Here is a 24,875-nt window from a genome sequence, read left to right as displayed (position 1 = left end):
ATTTCCTGATGAATGATGTACCAGCAGTTGAGAGTTTTGGAGAAAGCAGCCCTTCAGTCAGATTCCTCTGGGAACCAATTCTAGTGTATCATGCAAAACAGGAAGCTTTCCTTTCAACTATCCTAACGGTCTTTTGATAGACAATAAAATGAAGTGGCTTCTTCCTGTTGCTGGCAAGAATGAAATGTATAATTAGAAGTTGTGGCTTTTCTGAGAATTATATTTTTATTTGAAAAGCAGAATTGCAGAGGTGAGAGAGAGCTGCCATCCACTGGTTCATTCCCCAAGTGGCCACAACAGCTAGAGTTGAGCTGATCTCAAACTGGGGATCAGGAGCTTCTGTATCTCCCATGTGGATGTAAGGATCCAAGGACTTGAGCCGTCTTCTGCTGCTTTTCCAGGCCATAAGCAGGAAGCTGAATCGAAAGTGGAGCAGCTGGGACTCAGACCAGCACCCATATAAGATGCCAATGCCGCAGGAAGAATATTAGCCTGTTAGGCCACCAGGTCAACCCCAGGCCTTCTTGTTCTACAGTGTGCTTTACGAAGAAGTCCAGAGCATGTGTATGTGGGACCTTGCATGGTCTGGTCCCTGCTGACTTCCAGAGCCACTTGTCCCTCAGGTCTGTGAACATGCCTCTGTGTATGTTGTTCCCTCTGCCTGACTCATTTTTCCTCCTTTATAGCACCAGCTTTCCTTTGCTGATTTCTAATGAGCCTCCAGGGAGATTCCCCTGGCCTGCTTGCTTGTGTTAGCTTGCCATATCCCTATCTGTGTGATGCTTCATGCTTACTGCCTGCCTCATCCTAAGCTTTTCAAGAGCAAGGACTTAATGCTGTACCCTGGGGACACAATGCCTGGCCTATGTGAGTGATCTATTTTGTTGCATGAAAGAGTAAAGGATATACGTGAGATGCAGACAGTTAACCTTGGGTGAAAGGACCTAGGAGATTACCTAAGTCTTCATGTAAGGACTTAATACGCAGCCATGAGAAGTTACTTAACATTTCTTTTTTGTTGTTTTTACTACCTAATTTTTTATTATTATTATTTTTAATTCATTAATTACATTGTATTATGTGACCCAGTTTCATAGGTACTTGGATTCTCCCCACCCCTCCCCAAACCCTCCCACCATGGTGGATTCCTCCACCTTGTTGCATAACCACAGTTCAAGTTCAGTTGAGATTCCCCCATTGCAAGCATATACCAACCATAGAGTCCATCATCTTATTGTCCAGTCAACTTCAACCTGTTGACTCATCCTTGCAGGACAAGTCTTTATTTAGTTCAACAAGACACACTAGAATTGAACAAGGGATTTACATGTGATCATTGGGTATGTGAGTTCACTAGTCTATTGAGGTCTCTGCATATTTCTGATTGTGTGAGCTCTAAGTTCCCCAAGTTGAGAGAGAGAGCAGTTACTGATTCACACAAACTCGGCCCTCTAGGAACATACCAACTGGCTGGGCCAGCTTCCCCACTTTCTCCTTGGCTCTTTGTATATGCATTTAGGACTGATTTGTTAACTCATTGCTTCTAGTGTCCATTATTACATGACCCATTAACTCAGAATGACATTTTACTGTGGTTTGAATATCTCCCAAAGCACATGTTGTAAACTTAATCCCCCATACTACAGAATTGGGAAATAGGGCCTAATGAAATACAATTATGCCATAAGAGGAAGTGAGTAGATTAATCTTAGGAGGATGGTTTTATCATAACTAATCATCTGCCTCTCCCACATCCCTGCCTCTCTCTACACATCTGCCTTCCAGCTCAGGTGGTGCAACTTCTTCACCTTACACTTGACAGACTCCAGACTCAGAAACAATTTTTTATTTATATAAATTACATTGTCTGGTATTATTACAGCAGTGCATAATGGGCTAATGCAGGAAGCTGGTCCAAGATGAGTGAGGTGTTGCCGTAAGAAATACCTGGAAATGTGGAAGTGGCTTTGGAATTGGATATTGAATAGATGTAAGATTTTGGAGCAGACTAGGATAAGCCTGTGTTGCTTGAACAGAATGTTCGAGTGATTTGGGTGTAGGTTCAGAAGGGAGTTGTAGGAAAACTTTGAAACTTCATAGATATTAAATGATCAGAGTGTTGCTAGAAATGTGGATGATAACGGCAGTTCTGAGCTCTGTGACTTAACTATGTGTAGTAAATGTGAGAAGAAAGAAATGATTCAAAGAATTTGCTGTTGAGATAGAAACCAAGTCTTGGAATTTGAAGGATCCTAATTCTGATATGAAGAATGAAAAACAAAAACCCAAGAAGGATGTGACCAGTTGGCCATTTACATAAATGGGTATGGCTAAAAGGAAGCCCGGTGTTGGCAACTTGATCTTGGATATTTCCACTTCCAGAGCTGTGAGGCATGAATTTTTTTTTTTCATTATTAACAAACCAGCTAAACAGACCCAGGACATCATGCTTCTTTGGGATTTGTACCTATTCCAGTTAATTTTTTTTTTTTTTTGAAAGGCAGTGTTACAGAGAAGGAGAGACAAAGAGGTATTTCATCCACTTGCTCACTCTCAAAATGGCCACAATGTCCAGAACTGAACTGTTCCAAGGCTGGGAGCCAAGTCTCCCACATGTATGCAGAGTCCCAATGAGCTGGGCCATCCTTTTCTGCTTTTCCTAGGCCATAAGCAGACATCTGGATGGGAAGTAGAACTGTTGGGACACTGACAACCACCCATATGGAATGCTGCACCATGGAGTAGAGAATTAGCCTGCTATGTCACTGCCATGCCACTCACTCCAGTAACTCTTACTTGGTTTTTTTGCTTTCTATCTCTTTGTAAAGACTTATTGAGCACACAACTGTGTGCCAGCTAAGGTGATTAAAAACAGAGCCTGGTGTGGACTGGGATACTAGTGTAGAAAGATTGATGTCAGAATGGACCATTGGAGCGCTTGTGAACATCAGCCCAGCCTGGTGATTTCTAGGAAGCAGTGTCTGATCCGAGTCAAGTATTTATGGGTGGGTAGGAGGCAGCCGGCCCACTGAAGAGAACAGTAGATAGAATGGGATATATTTGTTTATTTGATAATGAGGAAATGCAAGGACCATATGCTACTAGATTTTGAGATGCAATTCAGTTAGTCCCTTTTCCTCAAGAATGTTATAAGACAAAGAGACTTATTCCTTACTGATAATACTTCTCATTTATTGAGCATAGCCCAGGTCATCATCTGGAGGCACTGTGACTCCTCACAAGATTTTGAAGCTATCCTGTTATCTCCACTTTACAGCTGAGATTGGAAAGGCTGCTTTACCCAAAATCACATTAATAATCCATGACAGGGTTTGAAATAATTTTCCAGACTCAGATTCCTTACAGTAGCCCTTAACATAATCTCCCTTGAGGCACTTAATCTTTAGGGCAATGGAAACTGTAGGGAAGATAGCAGAGGAGGTATAGCCTAGGCCAGAAGTCAAGGAAAGAAGTGGATGTTTAATGTGGAATAGGAAGGGATTTGCCAAGGATTGACTTTATTTGATCTCTGCAGGGTCTGGAAGAAGTGTTCCTGGTGATCTGGGCAATATGGCAACTAATTGCAGAAAGGTAAGATCCCAGGGATGTGGAGGTGCCATGGTCCTAAGCAAATAGACCTATAGTGGGTGCTGCGGTAAACCCCTGAAATTGTGTGTTCTGCGTTGTGCAGCATTCAGTGTCCTGGTTGCTGGGAATATTCATGCTGACAGCCCTCAGCCAAGTTGTCTACAAACATTTCCCTTAGGCTTAGAGTCCCCTTGCACAGGGTCAACACCATTTTGCTGGAGACCATCCCCATTCATAAAGTAGTTGATGCAAGGGTGGAAAGACCAGAAGAGTTATTTACACCACGTAGTTTATTCAAAAGTTTCTATGTTGCTTGTCTCCGTTTACAAGAATGTTAGAATTTGCACCTTAATATGTGTAATAGCCATAGTTGGAATCCAAACATATAAGGGAAATTCTGACAAATTGGATATAGCAAATCCCTGTGGTTCTGTTACTCCATAGTTTAGCTGTGATGGACAGATCCACACTGACATCAATTTACTTTGCTCGATGTCTTGCCTCAGACATGCACTTCACTTGTTTTTCACCCCAGAGATCTCCCAACACTGCGGAAGCTCCAAGCTCATATGTTCAGCTCACCAGGAGCACAAGGGTCAACCCTCAACCTGTGGGAGATGTGAAAACAGGTAGAGCAGACGGGAGCCAAGAACTTGAAGACTGCAACCTTCCTGATGAAATAGAAGAGAGCAATATGAGCATAGGACTAAATCCAGTTTGGGACTGGCAGTCTGGCAGCAGGTTAAGCTGCCACCTGTCATGCCATTATCCCATAATGGCACTGGCTCAAGTTTCTGCTACTCCATTTCTAATCCAGCTTGCTCGTAATGCATCTGGGAAAGCAGTGAAAGGTGGCCCAAGTTGTTGTACTTTTCCTACCTGTGTAGGAGACCTGCATGGAGTACAGACCAGGCCTCTAGTTTGGCCTGATCCAGCCTAGTTACATTTGGGAAGTGAGCCAATGGATAGAAGAGCTCCGTCCCTCTTTCTCTGTACCTCTGCCCTTCAAATTAAGTCTTTAAAAAAAATTAAATCCAATTTAACAAATGTTTGTTGAATATCTGGCATATGCCATTAAACCCAGACTGCAAAATTGATGGACCCGTGATGGATATTGCAGCATAGAGTACTACATAGTCTCTGCTAACTTGGATGAACAGTCTCATGGGAAGGTTGATCTCGAAGAGTTCCAGATATGATTAAGCTGGTCTAAACCAGAGGAATACAATGCCAGAACAAATTAAATAAGAAAGGAGCAAGATAAAGTGAGGAAAAGTGCTGGCCAGTTGGAAATCAGGGAATAACTCACATAAAAAGGTAACCAAAGGGGAGGGGGAGTTTGGCACAGTACTTAAGATGCCTGAGGTTCAACTCCTAGCTCCACTTCCCATTCCAACTTCCTGCTAACATGTCCCCTGGGAGACAGCAGGTGATTCAGATGCTTGAATCACTGCCATGTGAGGGATTGCCCCTGGATCTCCACCTGTGTGGTCTGTGTGGGAGGTCATAATGACAAGACACACCGTGTCCCCTGGGGAGCCCTCTAGCAATGGTCTTGGCATACCAAGACCTCAGCCTGGCCTGATCACTGGTCATTCAGGCACAAGCAGCAAGCTATCTCCAGTTTCTCTTCTCTGCCTTTGGATGAGCTGCACTGGGACTTCCTTGAAAAGTAACTAAGTAGGTATGTTCCACGTTGCCTGCCTGCCTTACATGGTGGACGTGACCTATAGCATACCTGCCAGCCAGATGTGGTGTACGTGACCTGCATCATGGTTGGAGAGTCCAGAGAGAGAGAAGCCTTCTAGCCAATTGCTGTGCCAGTGGTGGGTGGGAAGATTGTCAGGAGAAGCCCTTCTGCCTTTCTCTTTTCTTAGTCTATGTAAATTGGTGCTTGCTTTACAGTTAGTGGATATGCTTGACCAGACTGTCTCTGGTGATTCTTACTGAGAAACACTGTCACCTCATCCCCTTGGTGTTTGTAGGGTCCTGCTGGTAAGAAACCCTCCTAGACTACCATCCACCTGGGAGACCTGGGTTGAGCTCAGCTGCTGACCTCAGCCTTGTACAGTTCTAACTATTGCAGGTGCAGACATTTGGGGAATGACAGGAGACTTTCTAGTTTCTTTTCAAACAAACTTTTTAAAAAATTTTAAACTCAAGTTCAGGGTAAGCAGATTATTTTGTTAGACATTTCTTCAGAGTAGATGTACAAATGGTTAATAAGACCGTGAAAGATCCTTGATATGTTTTTACAGATATTCAGTGAGATACAACTGCATACCCACTGAAAGGGTTAAATGAAAAAATATATATAGACTGGAAGATGTGAAGAAATTGCAGCCACTTTGGAATATGTTTTGATAGTTTCTCAAAAATGTTAAAGCAGTTATCCCAAGATACAGAAATCCACCATTAGGAATATGACCAAAGAGTTGAAACTGGCCCACACAGATAATTGTGAGTGAGTGTTCACAGTAGCCAAAAGGTAGAAACAAGCCAAGTACTAAGTGATAGACAAATAAGTAGACCAATATCTCTATGCCATGGAATACTATTCTGTAAAGAGTGAATCCTGTGATGTGGAGTAACTCACATAAAAGTCTACATGATGTATGATTCTGTTTCTGTCAAATGTTCAGAATGATCCCTGTGACTTCTGCTAAAAATATCTGAACTTTGACCTCCCTCATGTGCTTATTTTTTTTTTCATGCAGGGAGAATAGTTCTGTGTTGGCACATGTAATTAGTGGGATTGTGTGTACCAAAAAAGACTGAATTGTTGATTTTAGTGGGTCTTCTAAATCTTGTTACACATCACTGGTTTTTCCAAAAGCTGGAGGAAAACTTTCAGGAGTTTTAAGCAGGGGACCAACAGGGTTAGCTAACTTTAAAACTGCCATTTCCCAGGGACTGATACAGTGGCATAATAGGCTAAACCTTTACCTTGTGCCACTGACAACCCATATGGGCAGTGGCTCATGTCCCCGCTTTTCCACTTCCAGTCCAGCTCCCTGATTGTGACCCAGCAAATCACCAGAGAATGCCTGAAGTCCTTGAGCCCCTGCACCCACATGGAACACTAAGAAGGCACTCCTGGCTCAGCTTGGGATCAGCTCTGGCTGTTTAAGCCCTTTGGGGAGTGAACCAGCAGATGGAAAATTCTCTTTCTCCCCCTTCCTTCCTCTCTTCTTTCTTTTCTCCCTCCCTCCCCTTTCTGTAGCTCTGCATTTCTAACAAAAACAAAATTTTTTAAAAATTGCCATTTTCTAGGCCGGTGTGTGGTACCTGCCCGGGGGCCTTGGGATGGCTGCGCCTCAAGCCTGGAACTCACGCTAGCTACCATGTACATGTGGTGAGCTGCTCCCGGGCAGCCAATGCACCATTTGGCGCCAGGCTCTGCCTGCTGGCCGCCCAGCCAGGGAGTTCTGGGATTTTGGTTCTTTGATATGCTGCTTGGGTAGCTCCATGCTGAACCCACAGTGCTTTGGGGACGTGAATCAGTCCTAAAGATTCTCAATGGCAGTAAATCTTCCTCTGAAGAACCTGTAATCACTTTATAATGCAGATTACCGAACACCAGCTCATTCAAGAGCCAAAATTCCGGGCTTGTCCAACAGGATGTCCCCATTGCCTAACAGGATGAGGGATCAGCAGAGGGGTCACGGTAGGCAGGACCATGACATTGACTGGCATTCAAGAACCATACCCGGGGGTAGAATGTGTCGGGGATGTGTAGGCCAAACCCCATGGGAATTCTGACCCCACTGGATGGCTTAGGAGGGCTGGTGGAGACAAGTCAGGAGTCGTGACAGGCTATGGGATGTGCTGAGCTGACCCAGAGCAACCACTGGCATGCTTAACACTGGCTGGGAACAGGCCTGGTTGGGGAGCTAGGGGGAGGCCCTGGCTGGATGGAGTTTCCCACTAAGGGGCGCAGAAGCTGGAAGGGGGCTGCATTCTGGTCAGGTCACAGTTGTAGTCTCCCTTGGCACAAGTGTGGACTGGGACTTGACGCACCGGGCCGGGTTAGACCACAACACAGTTTGGTGTTCTGGAGGACCAGGGTAGATGTGGGACAGATTGGGCTGGGTTTCAACCCCAACTGAGCCATATATGAGCCATATCCGAGCCGTGGCTGGGCTGAAACTTCCAACAGCAGGAACCAGAATGAGTTGAAAACCAGTTAAGAAAGGCCACTGCTCCTGCCGGGACAAGACCCGCTGGTATGCACGAAACCTGACACCAGGAGGGGGTCTGATGGAGGAATCTGAACAGTTCTTCTGACAGGACACTGACCCTACAAATAAGCACAGGAAGCATGGAGGTAAACAACCCAGAAGAGGCTATGGAAAGTGTCCCACTGGCATACATTTGGCTCGGGTTGGGGGTGGACCAGGCTGAGTCAGTTTGCGTCATCCACTGGCAAGTCTGAGCGCCGGAGCTGGGTGAGGGTCCGGCCAGGTTCGGTTGTGATAAAAACAGCACACAGCACAGAATGCCAAGGTGAGGCGGCCTGTGCCGGTTAGGAACGCAGCACCCAACCAGCATACCTCCCACTGGTTTAGGTGAGGGCCGAGTGTTTGATGGGCAGAGCCAGGATGGACTGCAATACTCACTGGTTCCAGTGGAGGTCAGGGCTGAGAATAGAACCAACCCAGGGGTTGCAACCACCAGCTAATCGGAGTGATGGACTGTGGCGGGCCCTGTACTTGCTAGTACATATAGGAACCTGGTCTGGGAACACCTCAAAGTTTCTTTGGGGATCCCCTCAATCGAAATGGAGGAATCAGAACATTAACCAAGAAAAGATGGAAGATGGAGTAGATCAATCAACCACCTCAGCTATATGTTGGCAGCGAAATGCTGGACAAGGGGAGACTCTATGATGGACTATGTCAATCGTACCTGGATTGTTGCTGATGGTATGTTGGAGCTTTTAATTGATCGGGATGATACTCTGCTATCTCTGCCTTCAGACCAGAGAGGGTCTCCCTAAGAAGCCATTGAACTTGACTGGACAATAAGATGCTGGACTCTATGTTTGGTATATGCTTGCAATGAGGGAATCCCAACTGAACTTGAACTGTGGTTATGCAACAAGGTGGAGGAATCTATCATGCGGGGAGGGTTTGGGAAGGGGTGGGGAGAATCCCAGTACCTATGAAACTGTGTCACATAATACAATGTAATTAATGAATATGTTAAAAAAAAAAAACACTAAGGCACTACTACATTAAAACTGGCAAAATCCAAACACTGACAGTGTCAAATGTGGGTGAGAATGTGGAGCAACAGACTTCTTGCTGCTGGGAGGAATGCAGAAATGGTACAGCCACTCCCAGAGAGAAGCTGGCAGTTTCTTACTATAGCAAACATTCTCCCAGCAATCATGCTCTTTGCTGTTTACTTTAAGAAGCAGAAAACATGCTCACACAGAAACCTACACACAGATGTTTATAGCAGTTTTATCCGTAATTGCCAACACTTGAATTCCATCAAGATGTTCTTAGGAAAAGGCAGAATATATCGACTGCAGGACATCCCGATGGTGGATTCTTTTTTTTAAAAAAAGATTAATTTTATTTTTATTACAAAGTCAGATATACAGAGAGGAGGAGAGATAGAGAAGAAGTGGAGCTGCCGAGATTGAACCAGCGACCATATGGGATCCCAGCACATTCAAGACGAGGACCTTAGCCACTAGGCCACGCCACCGGGCCCCAGATGGTGGATTCTTATTCAGCACCAAAAGGAAATGAGCTGTCAAGCCATGAGAGGACACAGGGGAAATGCCAGTGAATGCTGCTGAGTGAAGGAAGCAGTCCAGAAAAGGTTACACACTGTCTTATTCCCATTGAATGACATGCTGGAAAAGGCCAAGTGTTGGAGAGAGTGACAAGAGTGTGGTTGAGGTGGAGGGAAGGAGGAATCTGCAGAGCATAGAGGAGTCTTGGGTGGTGGAAATCCTCCGGATGGTGCTCTGCCAATGGCTGAAATCTGTAATGTGTTTCCACAGCACTAAGAGCGAGAAGTTGAGACTTCAGGTGATCATGTATTCATGAGAGTGCATCAATAGAAACGAACATATCATAGTTGGTGCCAGGATGACTGGATATCCATGTTGCAAAATAATGAAGTGGAACATCTTCCTTAAACCATAAACAAAAGTTAGCTGTAGGGCCTGGCATGATGTCCTCACCTTGCACATGCTGGGACCCCATATGGCACCAGTTTGTGTCCTGGTGGTTCCACTTACCAACCAGCTCCCTGCTTGTGGTCTGGGAAAGCAGTTTGAGGATGGCCCAAAGCCTTGGAACCCTGCACCTGCATGGGAGACCGGGAAGAAGCTGCTGGCTCCTGGCTTTGGATCAGCACAGCACCGGCCATTGCAGTCACTTGGGGATTGAATCATTGGGCAGAAGATCTTCCTCTCTGTCTCGCCTCCTCTCTGTATATCTGAGTTCCCAATAAAAATAAACCTTTCTTTAAGTTAGCTGTAAATGGATTATAGGCTTAAATTTAAGCATTAGAACTGTAAAATTCTTAGAAAAAATAGGACTAAATCTTTACAATTTTTAATCCAAACAACACTTTCTTAAAATGAGACCAAAGAGGGCCAGTGCTGTGAGTTAGAAAGTAAAGCTGTTGCCTGCAATGCCAACACCCCATATGTGCACTGATCCGGTGCACTCCACTTCTGATCCAGCTTTCAGCTAATGTGTCCGGAAAGGCAGTGGATGGATCAAGTGTTCGGGCACCTACACCCACATGGGAGACCTGTATGAAACTCCTAGATTTGGTCTGGTCCTGCTTTAGCTGTTGTGGCAATTTGGGGAGTGAACCTTTCAAATAAATAAATAAAAATAAATAAGCAAATAAATAATCTTCTGGAAAAAGCACACGTGAGAAAAGAAAAGGAAGTCAAGTTGGACTTTACCAAAACTTAAAACTTTTGTGCTCCCAAGAACATCAAGAAAGTGAAAAGATACTCCACAGTATGTAGATCATATCTCTTGTAAATCATATCTCTAATATTACTGATAAGAAGCTTATATCCAGAATATAAAAAAAACTCTTAACTGCAATAAGGGATAGCTAATGTTCAAAGACAGACAATAACAAGCATTGCTGTTATTGAAGTTAGAGTCTTCATAAATTTTTGGTGGGAATGTAAAATTGTACAGCTATTTTTTTTTTTGTACAGCTATTTTTGAAAAGTTCCTCAAAATTGTAAGTACAAAACTACCTTATGACTCAGCAGTTTTATTCATTTAATCAAGAGAAATGTGAACAAATTGCCATGTAAACACTTGAGGAACCAGCATTGTGGCACAGCAAGTTAAGCTGCCACCTGCAATTCTGGCATCCCACATGGCAACCTGTTCAGTTCCAGCTCCCTGCTAATGCACAATGGAAGCTGAAGCTAGCTCAAGTGCTTGGTCCCCTGCACTCGTGGGAGGTAGAATTCTTGGCTCAGCCTCCGCCATTGTGACCATCAGAGGAACCAGCAGATGAAAGACATCTCTCTGTGTCTTGCCTTCATTCTCTGTAACTGCCTTTCAAATAAATGAAACAAATCTTAAAATATTTTTGTATGGGAATTTCTGCATTATTCAGGATAAGCAAAAAAAAATAGAACCAGGCCAGTGTTGTGGCTCAGTGAGTTAGACTGCTGTTTTTGATGCCAGCATCTCATATAGTAGCACCAGGTGGAGTCCCAGCTGCTCTGCAAATGCACTAGGAAAGCAGTGGCTCATCTGTGTGGACCCCCTACTGCCCATGTGGGAGACCCTGATAAGAATTCCTGGTTCCCAGCTTCGGCTTGACAGAGTGCCAGGTATGGTGGCTGTTTGGAAAATGAACCAGTAGATGGGAGATTTTCTCTCTCACTCTCACACACTTTCTCTCCATTTCAACTAAATAAAAAAACAGTAAGAATAACCCAAATGTCCAGCAACTGATGAGTAGGTAAAATATAATTCATTCATTTAGTAGAATAACACTCAACAAGAGAAAGGAGCCAAGTGCTCATACACATTAAAACACAAATGAACCCTGAAAATGTTATGCTAAATAAAAGAGTCAATGAGAAGAAGGTGGTATTTTCGAGTGAGTAGTGCTTACCTTGCTGGTGGTCCTTAGCAGCCAGTTCTGGTGCGCACTGTTGTCCAGTCTAGAGAATCCCAATTTATAGATGGCTGATATGCTCAGAAGGGACAGATGTTGGAAGACGGTGTTGCTTCTGGGTTTCCAATCACCAGGGTTGCTTGGCCAAGACCATGCTGTGAAAGGACCAAGTGAATCCTAGCTTTGGGAAAGGACTGGTCAGGAGTCCCAGGCCACAGTACACTGCTGTCAATTCATTGTGTCCTGGAACAGAACGCATCTCAGCTGTGCAGCTAGAGCACAGGTCTTGTCAGGCAGAGGGGTGCATTTCTGAGTCAGCCCCACCAGGCTGCTACATTTAGCCCGAGGACCATCCAAACTTCACAAGGCTGTGCCCACTGTATTGGGGACTCAAGGATTATTAACCTTTAGAAAAATATCTTACCTTTGGCACCTTCTTTGAAAAGCAATAAAATCCATTACATGAAAAAAGAGAGAGAGAGAGCCAAGGGTGGCCATTGTTGTGCAGGTAGTTAAGTCACCACCTGGACTTTAACTTCCCATTAGCAAGATTTGAGTCCTGCCTCCATTTCTGATTCAGCTACTTGCCAATGTGCTTGGGAGACAGAGGACAATATAGCCCACATATTTAGGTTTCTTCCATCTACATGGGAGATACCAGATGAAGATTCTGGCTCCTGGTTTTGGTCTGGGCCAGCCACCTTGTTGCAGGCATTTGGGGAAAGAATCAAAAGATGAAAGATATTCATTCATTCATTCATTCTCTCTTTCTCTTCTTGTCTCCCCTCTCCCTCACAAATCTTTTCTTTAAAAAAGCTAACCAAAAAAGTCATGTATAAGTGTATGATTCCATATATATGAAATATCCACAATAGGCAAACCCATACAGATAGAAAGTGAATTAGTGAATGTGTATTGTTGGAAAATGATGGCCAATAGGCACAATTTTCTTAGGAGGAGATTAAAATTTTCTAAAATTGGAAAGCAGTTATAATTGTACAATGCCACATGTTAAAAATCATTGAACACTTACATGGGTGGCGTTTACAGTATGAGTTACAGGAGGGTACTTCAAAAAGTTCAGTGAAGATGGAATTAGAAGTTAAGCATTTTTGTGCAAAAAAAATCTGAAATCCATGTGTGATTTTTTTATAATATTCATCTTCCATGAGTTTTTTGGAAGATCTCACAAATCTCAGTAAATCTCTCTTTGAAAGAGACTATAAATACATATGTAAAAGCACAGGTCCTCCATAATTAGCAGATCTTTCCTCATTAGGCAGTTCCATGATAACTGGCGAGGACTTTTAACGTATGTTTCTGAAACTCTCACGGCAGGCACCTGGTAAAACTCTGGTTCCAGAGATGTCCCTGCTGAAAGCCAGCTGAACTATCAACAGTACATGCCAGGGAGGGGAGAAGGAAGAGCTGAGTCCTGAATGTGACCAAAACATGGGGAATTGGGCCACTTATGGTAAGTCAAGCATCCTTTCTGGAGTTTCCAAGGGCTTGGCAGACTCGGGTTCTGTTGAGGCTAATGTCAATGTAAGACAAAGGTTAGAGAGGATTTAATTGCAGGCCTCAGTTCTGTCTGATAATTAAGGGTATTTCAGTGCATTGGGAATCACATTGAAAAAGTTTTAGCACAAAATAATCTTGACTTTACTGATGTCTAGTGGTTTTTGTTGTTTTTAAAAGATTGTATTTATTTTTATTGGAAAGTCAAATATACAGAGAGGAGGAAAGACAGGAAGATCTTCTGTCCTCTGATTCACTCCCCAAGTGGCCACAAGTGCTACAGCTGAGCTGATCCGAAATCAGGAGCAGGAGTCACTTCTATGTCTCCCACGCTGGTGCAGGGTTCCAAGGCTTTGAGCCATCTTCGACTGCCTTCCCAGGCCACAAGCAGGGAGCTGGATGAGAAGCGGGGCTGCCAGGATTAGAACCAGTGCATGGAATCTCAGTGCATGCAAGGCGAGGACTTTAACCACTAGGCTACCGTGCTGGGCCTTGTTGTTTTGTTTTTAAAGATTTATTTTATTTTTATTTGAAAAGCAAAGTTACAGAGAGAAGGAGAGACAGAAATCTTCCATTTGATAGTTCACTCCCAAATATCTACAGTGGTCAAGGCTGAACGAATCCAAAGCCAGAAGACAAGAGATTCCTCTAGGTCTCCTCATGTGGGTGCAAGGGCCCAAAGTTTTGGCCCATCCTCTGCTGCTTTCCCAGGTCATAAACAGGGAACTGGATCAGAAGTGAAGCAGACAGGACTTGAACTAGTACTCATATGGGATATCAGCACTGCAGTCAGGTTAGCCTACCATACCATGGTGCCAGCCCTGTGATAACTAATTTTAAACTTCAAAAATCTTTTCATACATTGTGATCTATACAGGGTGATCAGGTCTAGCTCTGAATTTGATACTACTAAACGCTTTCATCCTTATTGTCAGTAGAGGTGACCCGAATGAATTTATACCCTCAGTACTCTTACCCCAAGCCCAGAAAGCTTGCTCACTTCTCTCTTTCCCATTTAGCCTCTCTGAGTTTCCAGCAAGTAAGGGATATGTTTGGTCTTCATTGATGATCCAGCCACTAACACTGAAAAAAGCAAACTAGGGTCAATGTTTGCTTTAGGAGGCAGCATGAATCAGAATAAAGTTGTTCTGACCGCATGTGGAAGTTTCTAAGTATGTGATCTTAATTAGGTCCAGATCTTTGTCTGAAAATGGGATTAACAACACCTACTTCCCAAGGTCAGGAAATTGATAGTTAGTGCATAACTCTCAATTGCATAACCTATGCATTTCCCCAAACAGTCAGAGGGGCTGAGATTCAGATTCAAACATTTAGACCTTCTCTGTGAACGTTTCACTGTGTTTTTCCTCTTTAGTTTTCCAGAATGTTTTCTATTTTAGCTTGGAAGAATTCCAGGCTTAATCATTGTTCAAATAATTAAAATTTGTTGTTAAAATTCTCTGGTAAAATAATGACATGTTGGATTTCTTATAAGGTGTCTTATTATAATACCATGTTTGTCTGATTTTAAGATGCTATCTGTGTCAAGATATTCCAATTTCAGAGACATTCGAACATCAAAGGCAGAGCACTTTGAATCAATCATGTGCTCCCAGTGATAGTTGGGTCCGTAGTCCAGCACTGATCTTGGTAAGAGGGCTGTTCAAGGTCTGACCTGTGATAGCCCCTACATCCCAAATGAGCAAGATGGTTTAGAGGGAGCTACTCCTTTCTGGTTAACCTCTGCCTGATACCCTCGTTGATGTCATATCAGTAAACACACATCATGTTAGCTTTATTCAAAGTTATAAAGAACCACTTTGCTCCTGACAAGGAGGATTACACAGATGTGGGCTATTTACCCATTAGGCAATGCTGATACACAGAAGGGATTCAAAGTCCAGGCTATGCATAATTTTCGGCCTGCTAGAGGACAAGCCAAGAGTCAATATGTCCCTGAACCAGTGACTGCTCTGTGGGAAGCAGGGTTAGCCAGCGGTACGCGGAGGAGCGTAGGTCCCTAGAATTCCGTGTGGTCATTTCCTGCCCTGTTCTAAAGTCAACAGAATCGAAACACACAAGGAGCTAGTTATTGTTCATTGTTACTTTTCAACATGAAAACCTGTCCTATGCCTAGCACAGGCTAGGGACTGAAAAATCCAGAACCAAGACATAATCCCTGTCCTTAAGGGAACTTGTGCTTTAACCAGCAAAGAGAGAACCTGATAGTTTAATCAGGGAAAATGAAATAATAATCACAGCAATATAAGGTTGGTAGAGGAGTGTACACGGAGTTCTGTGGAAACACAGAACTCAGGAGAGTTTAGAGAAAATGAAGCTTGCATTTTTTTTCAGAAGTAGAAATACATTTCCTGCTTTAAAATGGAGAGAGAGATGTTCAAAAATTCAGAAACTTTGCACAGATTGCAAGTGATTGGGCATGGCTAGGTGTTGATGAGGAACACAGGATCTGAATCCAGGAGGGCAGGAAGCATCAGTGTGTGGAGGGCCCTCAGCAGGTCAAGTTTGGAGTTGCCTGAGAACAGAGAACCAATCAAGAGGGGAATCTCTGGAAGGGCTGGGCCAGAGACAAGATGTGATCTAAATTGGGGAGGGATAACAATGGCCGCAGGTGAGGGTAATTGGTTGAGGTGGGTGAGAACAGAGCTGAGGCAGTGCAGGGAGAAACCAAGGCCCATGGTGGGGATTTTCCCGAGAGCAGGTTAGGTGCCCAAGGACAGGTCGCATAAGCTCAGCACTCCATAGTTTACTCAAGATTTTGATGAAAATGTAGTCCTCACTGGGCAGAACAGGTGCCAGGGCTGGGAGGGTCTGGTGGGAGTTCCCCTGGAGGGAAGTAACAAACTGCTTTGGAAAGCACCGGCAACCCCAGCAGATGTAACAGAACCACAGCTGAAAGAGCTCTCTCTGTCTCTCCTACTCTGTAACTCTGTTTTTCAAATGCAAGAAATAACTCTTTTCTAAAATGTATGTATTTTTTACTATTGGAAAGTCAGATTTACAGAAAAAAAAAAGAGAGAGATAAAGATCTGTCAGCTGGTTCATTCTCAAAGTGGCTGCAACAGCCAGAGCTATGCCAAACCGAAGCCAAGAGCCAGGAGCTTCTTCTAGGTCTCCCATGCAAGTACCAAGTCCCAAGGCTTTGGGCCATCCTCAACATTTTTCCTAGGCCACAAGCAGGGAGCTGGATGAGAACTGGAGCAGCCAGGACATGAGCCAGTACCCATATGGGATTCTGGAGCATGCAAGGCGAGGACTTTAGCCATTAGGCTACTGTGCCAGGCCCAGGAAGTTTCACTTTTTAAAAATGGTATTATTGGGGCTGACATTGTGGCATAGCACCCAAAGCTGTCATCTGGAATGCCAGCGTCTTATATGGGCACTAGTTTATGTCCCAGCTGTTCCATTTCTGGTTCAGTTCCCTGCTAATGCCCTGAGAAAAGCAGTGGAGGATGGTAGCAGATTTGGGTCCTGCCACCTACATGGAAGACCCAGAAGAAGCTCCTGGCTCCTGGATTTAGATTGGTTCAGTTCCAGCTGCTGTGGTCATCTGGGGAGTTAACCAGCAGATAAAAGATCTCTGTGTGTGTGTCTCATCTTCTCTGTAAACTCTACTTTTCAAATAATAAAATAAAAATCCTCACTTAAAAACATATTGATTGGGCCCAGCATGGCGGCCTAGTGGCTAAAGCCCTCGCCTTGAATGTGCCAGGATCCCATACGGGGCACCAGTTCTAATCCTGGCAGCCCCCGCTTCCCATCCAGCACTCTGCTTGGGGCCTGGAAAAGCAGTCAAGGATGGCCCAAAGCCTTGAGACTGCAGCCACGTGGGAGATCCAGAAGAACTCCTGGCTCCTGGCTTCAAATTGGCACACACCGGCCATTGCGGTCACTTGAGGAGTGAACCATTGAACGGAAAATCTTTCTCCCTGTTTCTCCTCCTCTATATATATCTGACTTTGCAATAAAAATAAATTTTAAAAAACATACTTATTTAAATTTATTTTCATTTTATTTGAGTGAGAAATATCTGCTTACTGGTTCATTCCCCGAATGGCTGCAATGGCTGGAGCTGAGCCAGGTTGACATCAGGAAACTTAAATGCTACCTGAGTGTCCTTTGTGAGAGCCAGGGACCCAAGTACTGGAGCTATCAGCTACCGCTTCCCAAACTGTATGCATTAGCAGGAAGCTACAGTGGAGAATGGAACTAGAACCGGAACCCAGGCCCTCCAGTAAGGACGTGGTCATCCCAAACATTAGTTTGTTGTGCCAAACACCTACCCTGACCACCTTGACTTTTATGACATACTTGGCCAGTGGACAAAACTTATTTTGAAGGCCAAATCACTTGGAAGGAAATCAATCTAATATTGCTCAATAAGGGTTTTGTTCATATTTGTATTGTATTGGTATTGTATGGGACACCTCTTCCTCCGCGAAAACCTTTCTATCCTCGGGTAAGGATGAGACAGAATAAAATTTGTTTTTCTTCTGGAAACAAAATGGAGAGGAAGGAAAGAAACAAAATTTTAAAAAATGATAATAAATATTGTATTATTTTACAAATAAAGCTAACCAATCATGAGAATTACAGGCACAGACTGGATATAAATGTTGTAATTCTTCAGATGTAAAAATGATGCCACTAGCCTATGGTATTGTATCATAAAATTAAAAATAAAATAAAAGGGAAAAAATGGTGTCACTAGCGTGAACCCAGAGACATTGGATTGCAAGGGAGACTTTAGGAGGACACATAGAGACTTGTTATGACATTCTCTCTTCATAGCTTGCCATGGCTTCCTGGGCCTTCAGGAAAAAAATCCTGAACTCCTTGCCCAGCAAAGGCTGTGTGTGCACCCCTCTGGCACAGAGCTTCCCCTGTCAGCTCTGCTCCCAGCAGCTGTCTCCTCCTGATACAGGTGAGTAGTTCCACCGGCACCTGCTGAGTGAGCACCTGGTAGGAGCCACCAGGCACTGTGGCATGGGAAAAATACACCTGTTTTCTGCTTTACTGCAACTTGCATCTCAGTGAAAGATGCAGGCAAAAACTGAAAAGAAACTATTCTTGTATTTCATTAGAGTAATGATGAGTATGAGAAAGAGTTGAGTCCAACGGTAGAACCAGGGCTAATTTAGGTAGAAAAATGAGGGCAAGCAGCTTGAGGGTATTGATGTCTCAGCATGGGCTTAGCTAATAGGAAGGGAAGAACCGTGGAATAATTTTTTTTTTTAAGATTTATTCATTTTATTACAGCCAGATATACACAGAGGAGGAGAGACAGAGAGGAAGATCTTCCGTCCGATGATTCACTCCCCAAGTGAGCCGCAACGGCCAGTGCGCGCCGATCCAAAGCCGGGAACCTGGAACCTCCTCCAGGTCTCCCACGCAGGTGCAGTGTCCCAATGCATTGGGCCGTCCTCAACTGCTTTCCCAGGCCACAAGCAGGGGGCTGGATGGGAAGTGGAGCTGCCGGGATTAGAACCGGCGCCCATATGGGATCCCGGGGCTTTCAAGGCGAGGACCTCAGCCGCTAGACCACGCCGCCGGGCCTGAACCGTGGAATAATTTGCAAGAGCATTCCTGGATGGAAAAACAGCACCCGAAAATACCTTTGGGCACAAGTAAGCAGGGAATGTTGAAGGAAGAGGCAGGAAGGACATTGTAACTGCCGCTTGCTGGAACAGTATGCTGTCATGATCATTTTTCATTCCAAGCATAGGGGAAAGTCATTGCAGTATTTGTGTGAGAAAGTAATTCATGGAAGCAGGGAGCACATTCAGACGGCTCTTGTCACTGTCCAAGCAAGATATATAGTGACAGACTATGATGCCAGTCATCACGTGGGAGAAGTCCCCAGACTCCAATACTGGCTTCCAAGTAGAGCCAATACAATGTAGTAATATGGGGAGTGAAACAAAGAGGGACTGTGCAAAAGCCCTGAGTTTGGGCCTAAACAGTTGGATCAGTTGTGCTAACATTTGCCAATTTGGAGGAGTCAAGGAGGACATGAGCAAATGTTAAGAGTAATATCTAGAAAATTAATGTGGAAGACTGAGTATGGGGATAATACTTTTTTCTCTTTGAACTTATCTATGTTGCCCCCATTTTAAAAATATTTATTTTTGTTTTTGTTAGAAAGGCAAATTTACAGAGAGAAAGACAGAAAGATTTTCCATCTGCTATTTCACTACCTAAATGACTATAATGGCTGGAGCTGAGCTGATCCAAAACTAGGAGCTAGGAGCCTCCTCTGGATCTCCGATGCAGGTGCAGGTACCCAAGACCTTGGGCCATCCCCTGCTGCTTTCCAAGCCACAAACAAGGAGCTGGATGAGAAGTGGAATAGTTGGGACACGAACTGCCACCTATATGAGATGCTGATGCTTAAAGGTAGAGGGCAGCACTTGTCCCTGCCCACATTTTTATATCAAAGACACACTAAAAAAAAAAAAAAGGCAGGGGTGGGGGCTTGGGGGTGGGGAGCTGTTTTTCCGAGAGCCTCAGGGGTAGCAGCCAGATTGGAGGCAGAGGTCACACTTTTCAAGGCATGATAAATGAGGCAAGACAGGGCTGCAGAAAGTACCACCAATGTCATCCCTAGGTTTGCCAAAGGCAAAGTGTATGACCCCAGTAAACCCCCTGAACTTCAATGGCTCTCTCATGTGCAAATGGGCTCTAGCGAAAGATTGACTGTGTCAAAGTCTGCTCCGGCTTCAGAGACCAGAAGTGGGTAGACAGTCTTAGTCACAGGTGCCAGTTGAGGATACAGGAGTGGCAGATGGAGTTCAAGAAGAAGAAAGATCATAAGATCCATTGACTTCAGGGACTTGTAGATAACCTTCCTGGAGAGTGGGTGCAGGAAAAAAACAAATTCATGGCTGCTCCCACAGGCCAGGAGGAATCAGGAAATTCTTCCTTCTCAGGTTTCCTTCGTTCTGCCCCAAACGTCTCCATGCTGGCTAGCATCTACTCACTCAAATCTCCCATCTCAGTTCACACATCTCCCCATTTGTTTTCTAATTTATTCAGTATATTGTGCTAGGATTAGGAGGTAAGCAATAAGATAAATCAGACACTTGGTTGAGCATCTCATCTGCTGGGAGAACCAGCCGGTAAGCACTGTGTGTAAGGTAAGTGCATACTGTGAAATGATGGTGGCAGGACAACACAGCTAGAGGAGGCCTCTTGGGTCGGAATGATGGGGAAGTCTGTGAAACTGACATTATGTGAAGGTCAGAAGTCTGAGACAAGGCAGGAAAACTTTGCAGACAAACAGAATCAGAACGGCTTGGTGCGCCCTAAGGATTGGCTTGCTTGCTTTCCAGGTTTGACCAAGTGCCCTTTGCTCTGTGCTTTCATGACAGTTTTTTTTTTTTTAAGATTTATTTATTTTTATTGGAAAGGCAGATCACATAGAAAGAGAGACAGATCTTCCATCTGCTATTTCAATCCCCAAATGACTGCAACAGCCAGAACCGAGCCAATCTGAAGCTAAGAGCCAGGAACTTCCTTCAGGTCTCCCATGCAGATGCAGGGTCCCAAGGTTTTGAGCCATTCGTCATTGCTTTCCCAGGTCATTAGCAGGGAGCTGGATGGAAAGTGAGACAGCTGGGACACAATCAATGCCCATATGGGATCCCAGTGTTTGCAAGGGGAGAATTAACCGATTGAGCCCATTGTACTCAGCCATCTCATGACACTTAAGATCCCAGAGATTTCCCAGTGAGTCATTGGTAACTGTACTTGAGCTGGATTCTTGGTTTATGTATAGGTTTGGTCAATTAACATTGACAGAGTAGGTGTTAGTTTACTTCCAGACTGCTTTGCAATTACTGCAGGTTAAGAAGAAACTTTAATATAGCGGGAAGTCTGGATTGTGAAGGTCGATTCATCCGCCTCCGTAAGGCTGATTTACCCTCTCTGTTTCTCCCACTCCCATTGCCTTTTCCCCTCCTGCCCCTCTTGATTTCTTTCCCCCACCTCCTCTCTTCTTCCTCTCTCATCTTGGAAAGAGTAATGAAATAAAAGAAAATGCTTGCTTTCTCCCTCCCCTGTAGAGGATAAGCAACCTTCTACTTCCTTCCTATCCCTTCCAGTTTTTCCTCTTTGGACCACTGCTCCATATATGTTCTCATTGAGATCAGATAAGTAAAATACTGAACTAACTAACTAACAGAGGGCACGGTGTCCAGACCCCCCTTCACTTCTTGCTTCCACTCTGGGAAGATCCTTTCCTAAAATGACAATATAGTACCCTTCTTCTCATGCCATTGTAAGGAGGAGATAAGGAAACAGCTGGTAACCTGTAAGGTGATGTAGAACTGTGACACTTTAGTGATATTTGTCTAAGGCTCTATAGAGACTTGTTGGTCCAAACAGGGACAGCTGTAAGAATATTGTGAACCCTGAAGGAAGGAAATGTCTAAAATTAGAGTGTGGTGCCATTCTGTCTGGGCCTACACAGCCATCTGCAGGTCTGGCATCTCAAGACTTGGATGTCAGACAATTACGCTTTCTGTTTTGGCCACCCCAAGAACCCAAGCTCAGTGTGAGGCTTAATATATTTGGAGATGTATTTGCTCTCCCTGGCAGTGGGAAAAAGTGACTGCAGGGGCAGCTTTTTTGGCCCCAAATTTCCAGAAGTTAAGTCACTTATCTGCAATCAAACGGCCAAAGAGCCGGTAGAACTTAGACTTAAAATTGTATCCCACTGACACTCAAACCCATGCTGCTCTTCCTTCCAGCCGTGCTGAGATGTCTGCCCTCTGGTCCCTGAGGAACTGCGGGGTAGGCATCTGGCCTCAGCTCTGATGTTCCCAGCTTACAGCTACTTCATAGTGCAAGTATGCAGGGAGGGGAACCCTCTCTTAGAAAATGGGGCCAGGTGTTTAGCGTAAGCAAAGTATCCGTATAGAAACTTAGGCACTTGTCAGAGAAGTAGAATTTTTTCCTCCAGAGAAACTGTTTGAGGTTCTCTGGGAGCCAGTCAGCCGAGCTCTCAGCAGCGATAATAGATACTGTGCTAAACCAAGTGCTGTCATATGATAGCCACAGTGATGTCCTCTCAGCCTTCTCCCTCTTTTTTTTTTTAAAAAAGATTTATTTACTTACCTACTTATTTAAATGGAAAGATAGACACAACAGAAGAGAGAGAATCTTCCAACAAGTAGTTCATTCCCCAAATGCCCACAAGAGCTGGAGGAAGGCCGAAAGCCAGGGACTCCATCGTGATCTCCCATGTGGACGGCAAGGGTCCAAGCACTTGGATCATCATCCACTGCACAGCATTAGGAAGCCAGGTCAGAAGTGAGTAGCCAGGACTCAAAATAGCACTCCGCTATAGGTTGCAGGATCCTCAGCCTTCTTTGTTCATGCTTTCATCCTCTACGGCGACTGGACCTTGTCAGGTCAGGTGATTTTAGCTGTTGGCATAAGGTCCCAGCCCTGTGGTACTGGTGATATAGACCGGTGAGGCAGATCTCCCTGGCTATATAGTAATCACCCAATAAATCCAAGAGGGAACAGCTATCTTTATGGTCAGGTTAAAACTACCTAGGATTTCTCTAGAAAAATGTGTTCAAGTCAGAGTAACAGAATACCAGGGGAAAGTCCATAATAGCCATTTCAATTTGTTCAACAAATATTGACCACCTGTGCCGGGCTGTGTGCGAAACTGAACACCACACTGCTGGAGGCAGGAAGAGTGTGGCCCCCAAACTTCATCCCAACACCTGTCAGCTAGCACAGATCCTTGTTACCTAACAGAGAGAAAGACCAATGGCAGCAATGGCTACAAGGGGAGAAGAAAACAAAGGATTTGGAGCTGGAGAAGAAGACCAAGATTTGGAGCCTGATCAAATTATTTAGGGAACTGGTACTGGGAAAGCAAGACACCGTGCTTGGAAGACAGTGGCAAGGCTGCACTGGAGTGAGGGACAGCATGACAAGGCACCACTCAACCTAGTAGGAAGGATTTGAAGGTTGGTCTGAGGCATTGGCATTTTATAATACAGTGTATGAAGATCCGCTGAAATTTCTTTTTTTTTTTTTTAAGATTTATTCAGTTTATTACAAAGTCAGATATACAGAGAGGAGGAGAGACAGAGAGGAAGATCTTCCGTCCGATGATTCACTCCCCAAGTGAGCCGCAATGGCCAGTGCGCGCCGATCTGAAGCCGGGAACCTGGAACCTCCTCCAGGTCTCCCATGCAGGTGCAGGGTCCCAAAGCATTGGGCTGTCCTCGACTGCTTTCCCAGGCCACAAACAGGGAGCTGGATGGGAAGTGGAGCTGCTGAGATTAGAACCGGCGCCCATATGGGATCCTGGCGCGTTCAAGGCGAGGACTTTAGCCACTAGGACATGCCACCGGGCCCTGAAATTTCATTTAATAACTTTATTGAGATATAATTTGTAGCCAACAAAATTCTCCTTTTATAAGTATGTTATTAGAAAGTGGCACTGTAGTGGAGCAGGTAAAGTCACCACTTGCAATGCTGGCATTCCAATATGGGCACTAGTTTGAGTCCCAGCTGCTCCACTTTTTATCCAGCTTCCTGCTGATACACCTGGGAAAAACATTGGCAGATAGCCTAAATGGGGGAAGACCCAGGTGAAGCTCCTGGTTCTTGGTTTTAGCCTGGCCCAGCCCTGACTATTGCAGCCATCTAGGGAGTGACCCAACAGATGGAAGAATCTCTCTCTTTAGTGCTGACTATCCCTCTCTCTATAAGTCTTTCAAATAAATAAATCTTTAAAAATAAATAGGTCCTGGTGCAATGGCCCAGTGACAAAATCCTTGCCTTGCACACACCAGGATCCCATATGAGTGCTGGTTTGTGTCCCAGCTGCTCCACTTCCCATCTAGCTCCTTGCTTGTGGCCTGGGAAAGCAGGACAGCCCAAAGCCTTGTGACCCAGAAGAAACTCCTGGCTCCTGGCTCTGGATTGGTTCAGCTCTGGCAGTTGTGAGCACTTGGGGAATGAATCAGCTGATGGAAGATCCTTCTCTCTGTCTTTCCCCTGCCTTTCCAAGAAAAACAAATCTTTAAAAATAAATAAAGTGTGGTATTAGTTTTCAGTGAGTTTACCATGCTGTCCTCCATTTTCCAAGTTTAAAATAAGATTCCTCATTCCCATGTAAATCCTATGAGCTAATCCTCATTCAACACCCAACTCCAGACACATGAAATTTTGTAAACTTTTTTCTTTAAAGATTTATCTTTCTAGGATATTTTGTATGAATGGAGTTGTACAAAATGTGGTGTGTTTGTAGGTGTGTATATGTGTCTGGTTTTCACTTAGCATAGTGTTTATGAAGTCCCTCCATGTTGTAGTATGTGTTGGTACTTTACTCTTTCTTATTGCTGGGGAGCAAGCTTTCAGTTGCATGAACATGCCACAGTTTATTTATCTATTGGCTAACGGACAAAGATTTTAAAAGTTTTCTATCAGGCAATTATGGATAATGCTACTGTGAAACTCTTGTGTGCCAGTCTTTGTTCTGATGGTAAGCACAGGATTGGGATTATTGGATTGCATGGTAAATTTATATGTGATTCTTTGGAGGTTATAATTAATTGTTATAATTTCCTTGTAAGATCAGCTTTATTGTA

At 44.3% G+C, this 24,875-nt stretch overlaps 1 protein-coding gene across 6 annotated transcripts in view; it reads left to right on the top strand.

Moving 5' to 3' along the window:
- Positions 1 to 24,875, top strand: part of CPN1 (carboxypeptidase N subunit 1) — a 71,421-nt gene that overhangs the window by 2,503 nt on the left and 44,043 nt on the right. Inside the window, exons 2-4 of one of the 6 annotated variants that reach the window (XM_058671178.1) lie at positions 3,536 to 3,591; positions 13,057 to 13,192; positions 24,704 to 24,769. In XM_058671178.1, the coding sequence (XP_058527161.1) occupies positions 24,767 to 24,769 (3 nt within the window). In that variant the 5' untranslated portion in view covers positions 3,536 to 3,591; positions 13,057 to 13,192; positions 24,704 to 24,766. Of the gene's footprint in view, positions 1 to 3,535; positions 3,592 to 5,491; positions 5,584 to 13,056; positions 13,193 to 24,703; positions 24,770 to 24,875 lie in introns of those variants that run through there. The other 5 variants (XM_058671179.1, XM_058671181.1, XM_058671180.1 and 2 more) reach the window with 5 other exon arrangements.

The sequence above is a fragment of the Ochotona princeps genome, chromosome 13 (assembly GCF_030435755.1).
Source record: "Ochotona princeps isolate mOchPri1 chromosome 13, mOchPri1.hap1, whole genome shotgun sequence".
Classification (NCBI taxonomy): Eukaryota; Metazoa; Chordata; class Mammalia; order Lagomorpha; family Ochotonidae; genus Ochotona; species Ochotona princeps.
The sequence above is the reverse complement of the archived record's forward strand: the minus strand, read 5'-3'. Positions and strand labels throughout refer to the sequence as shown.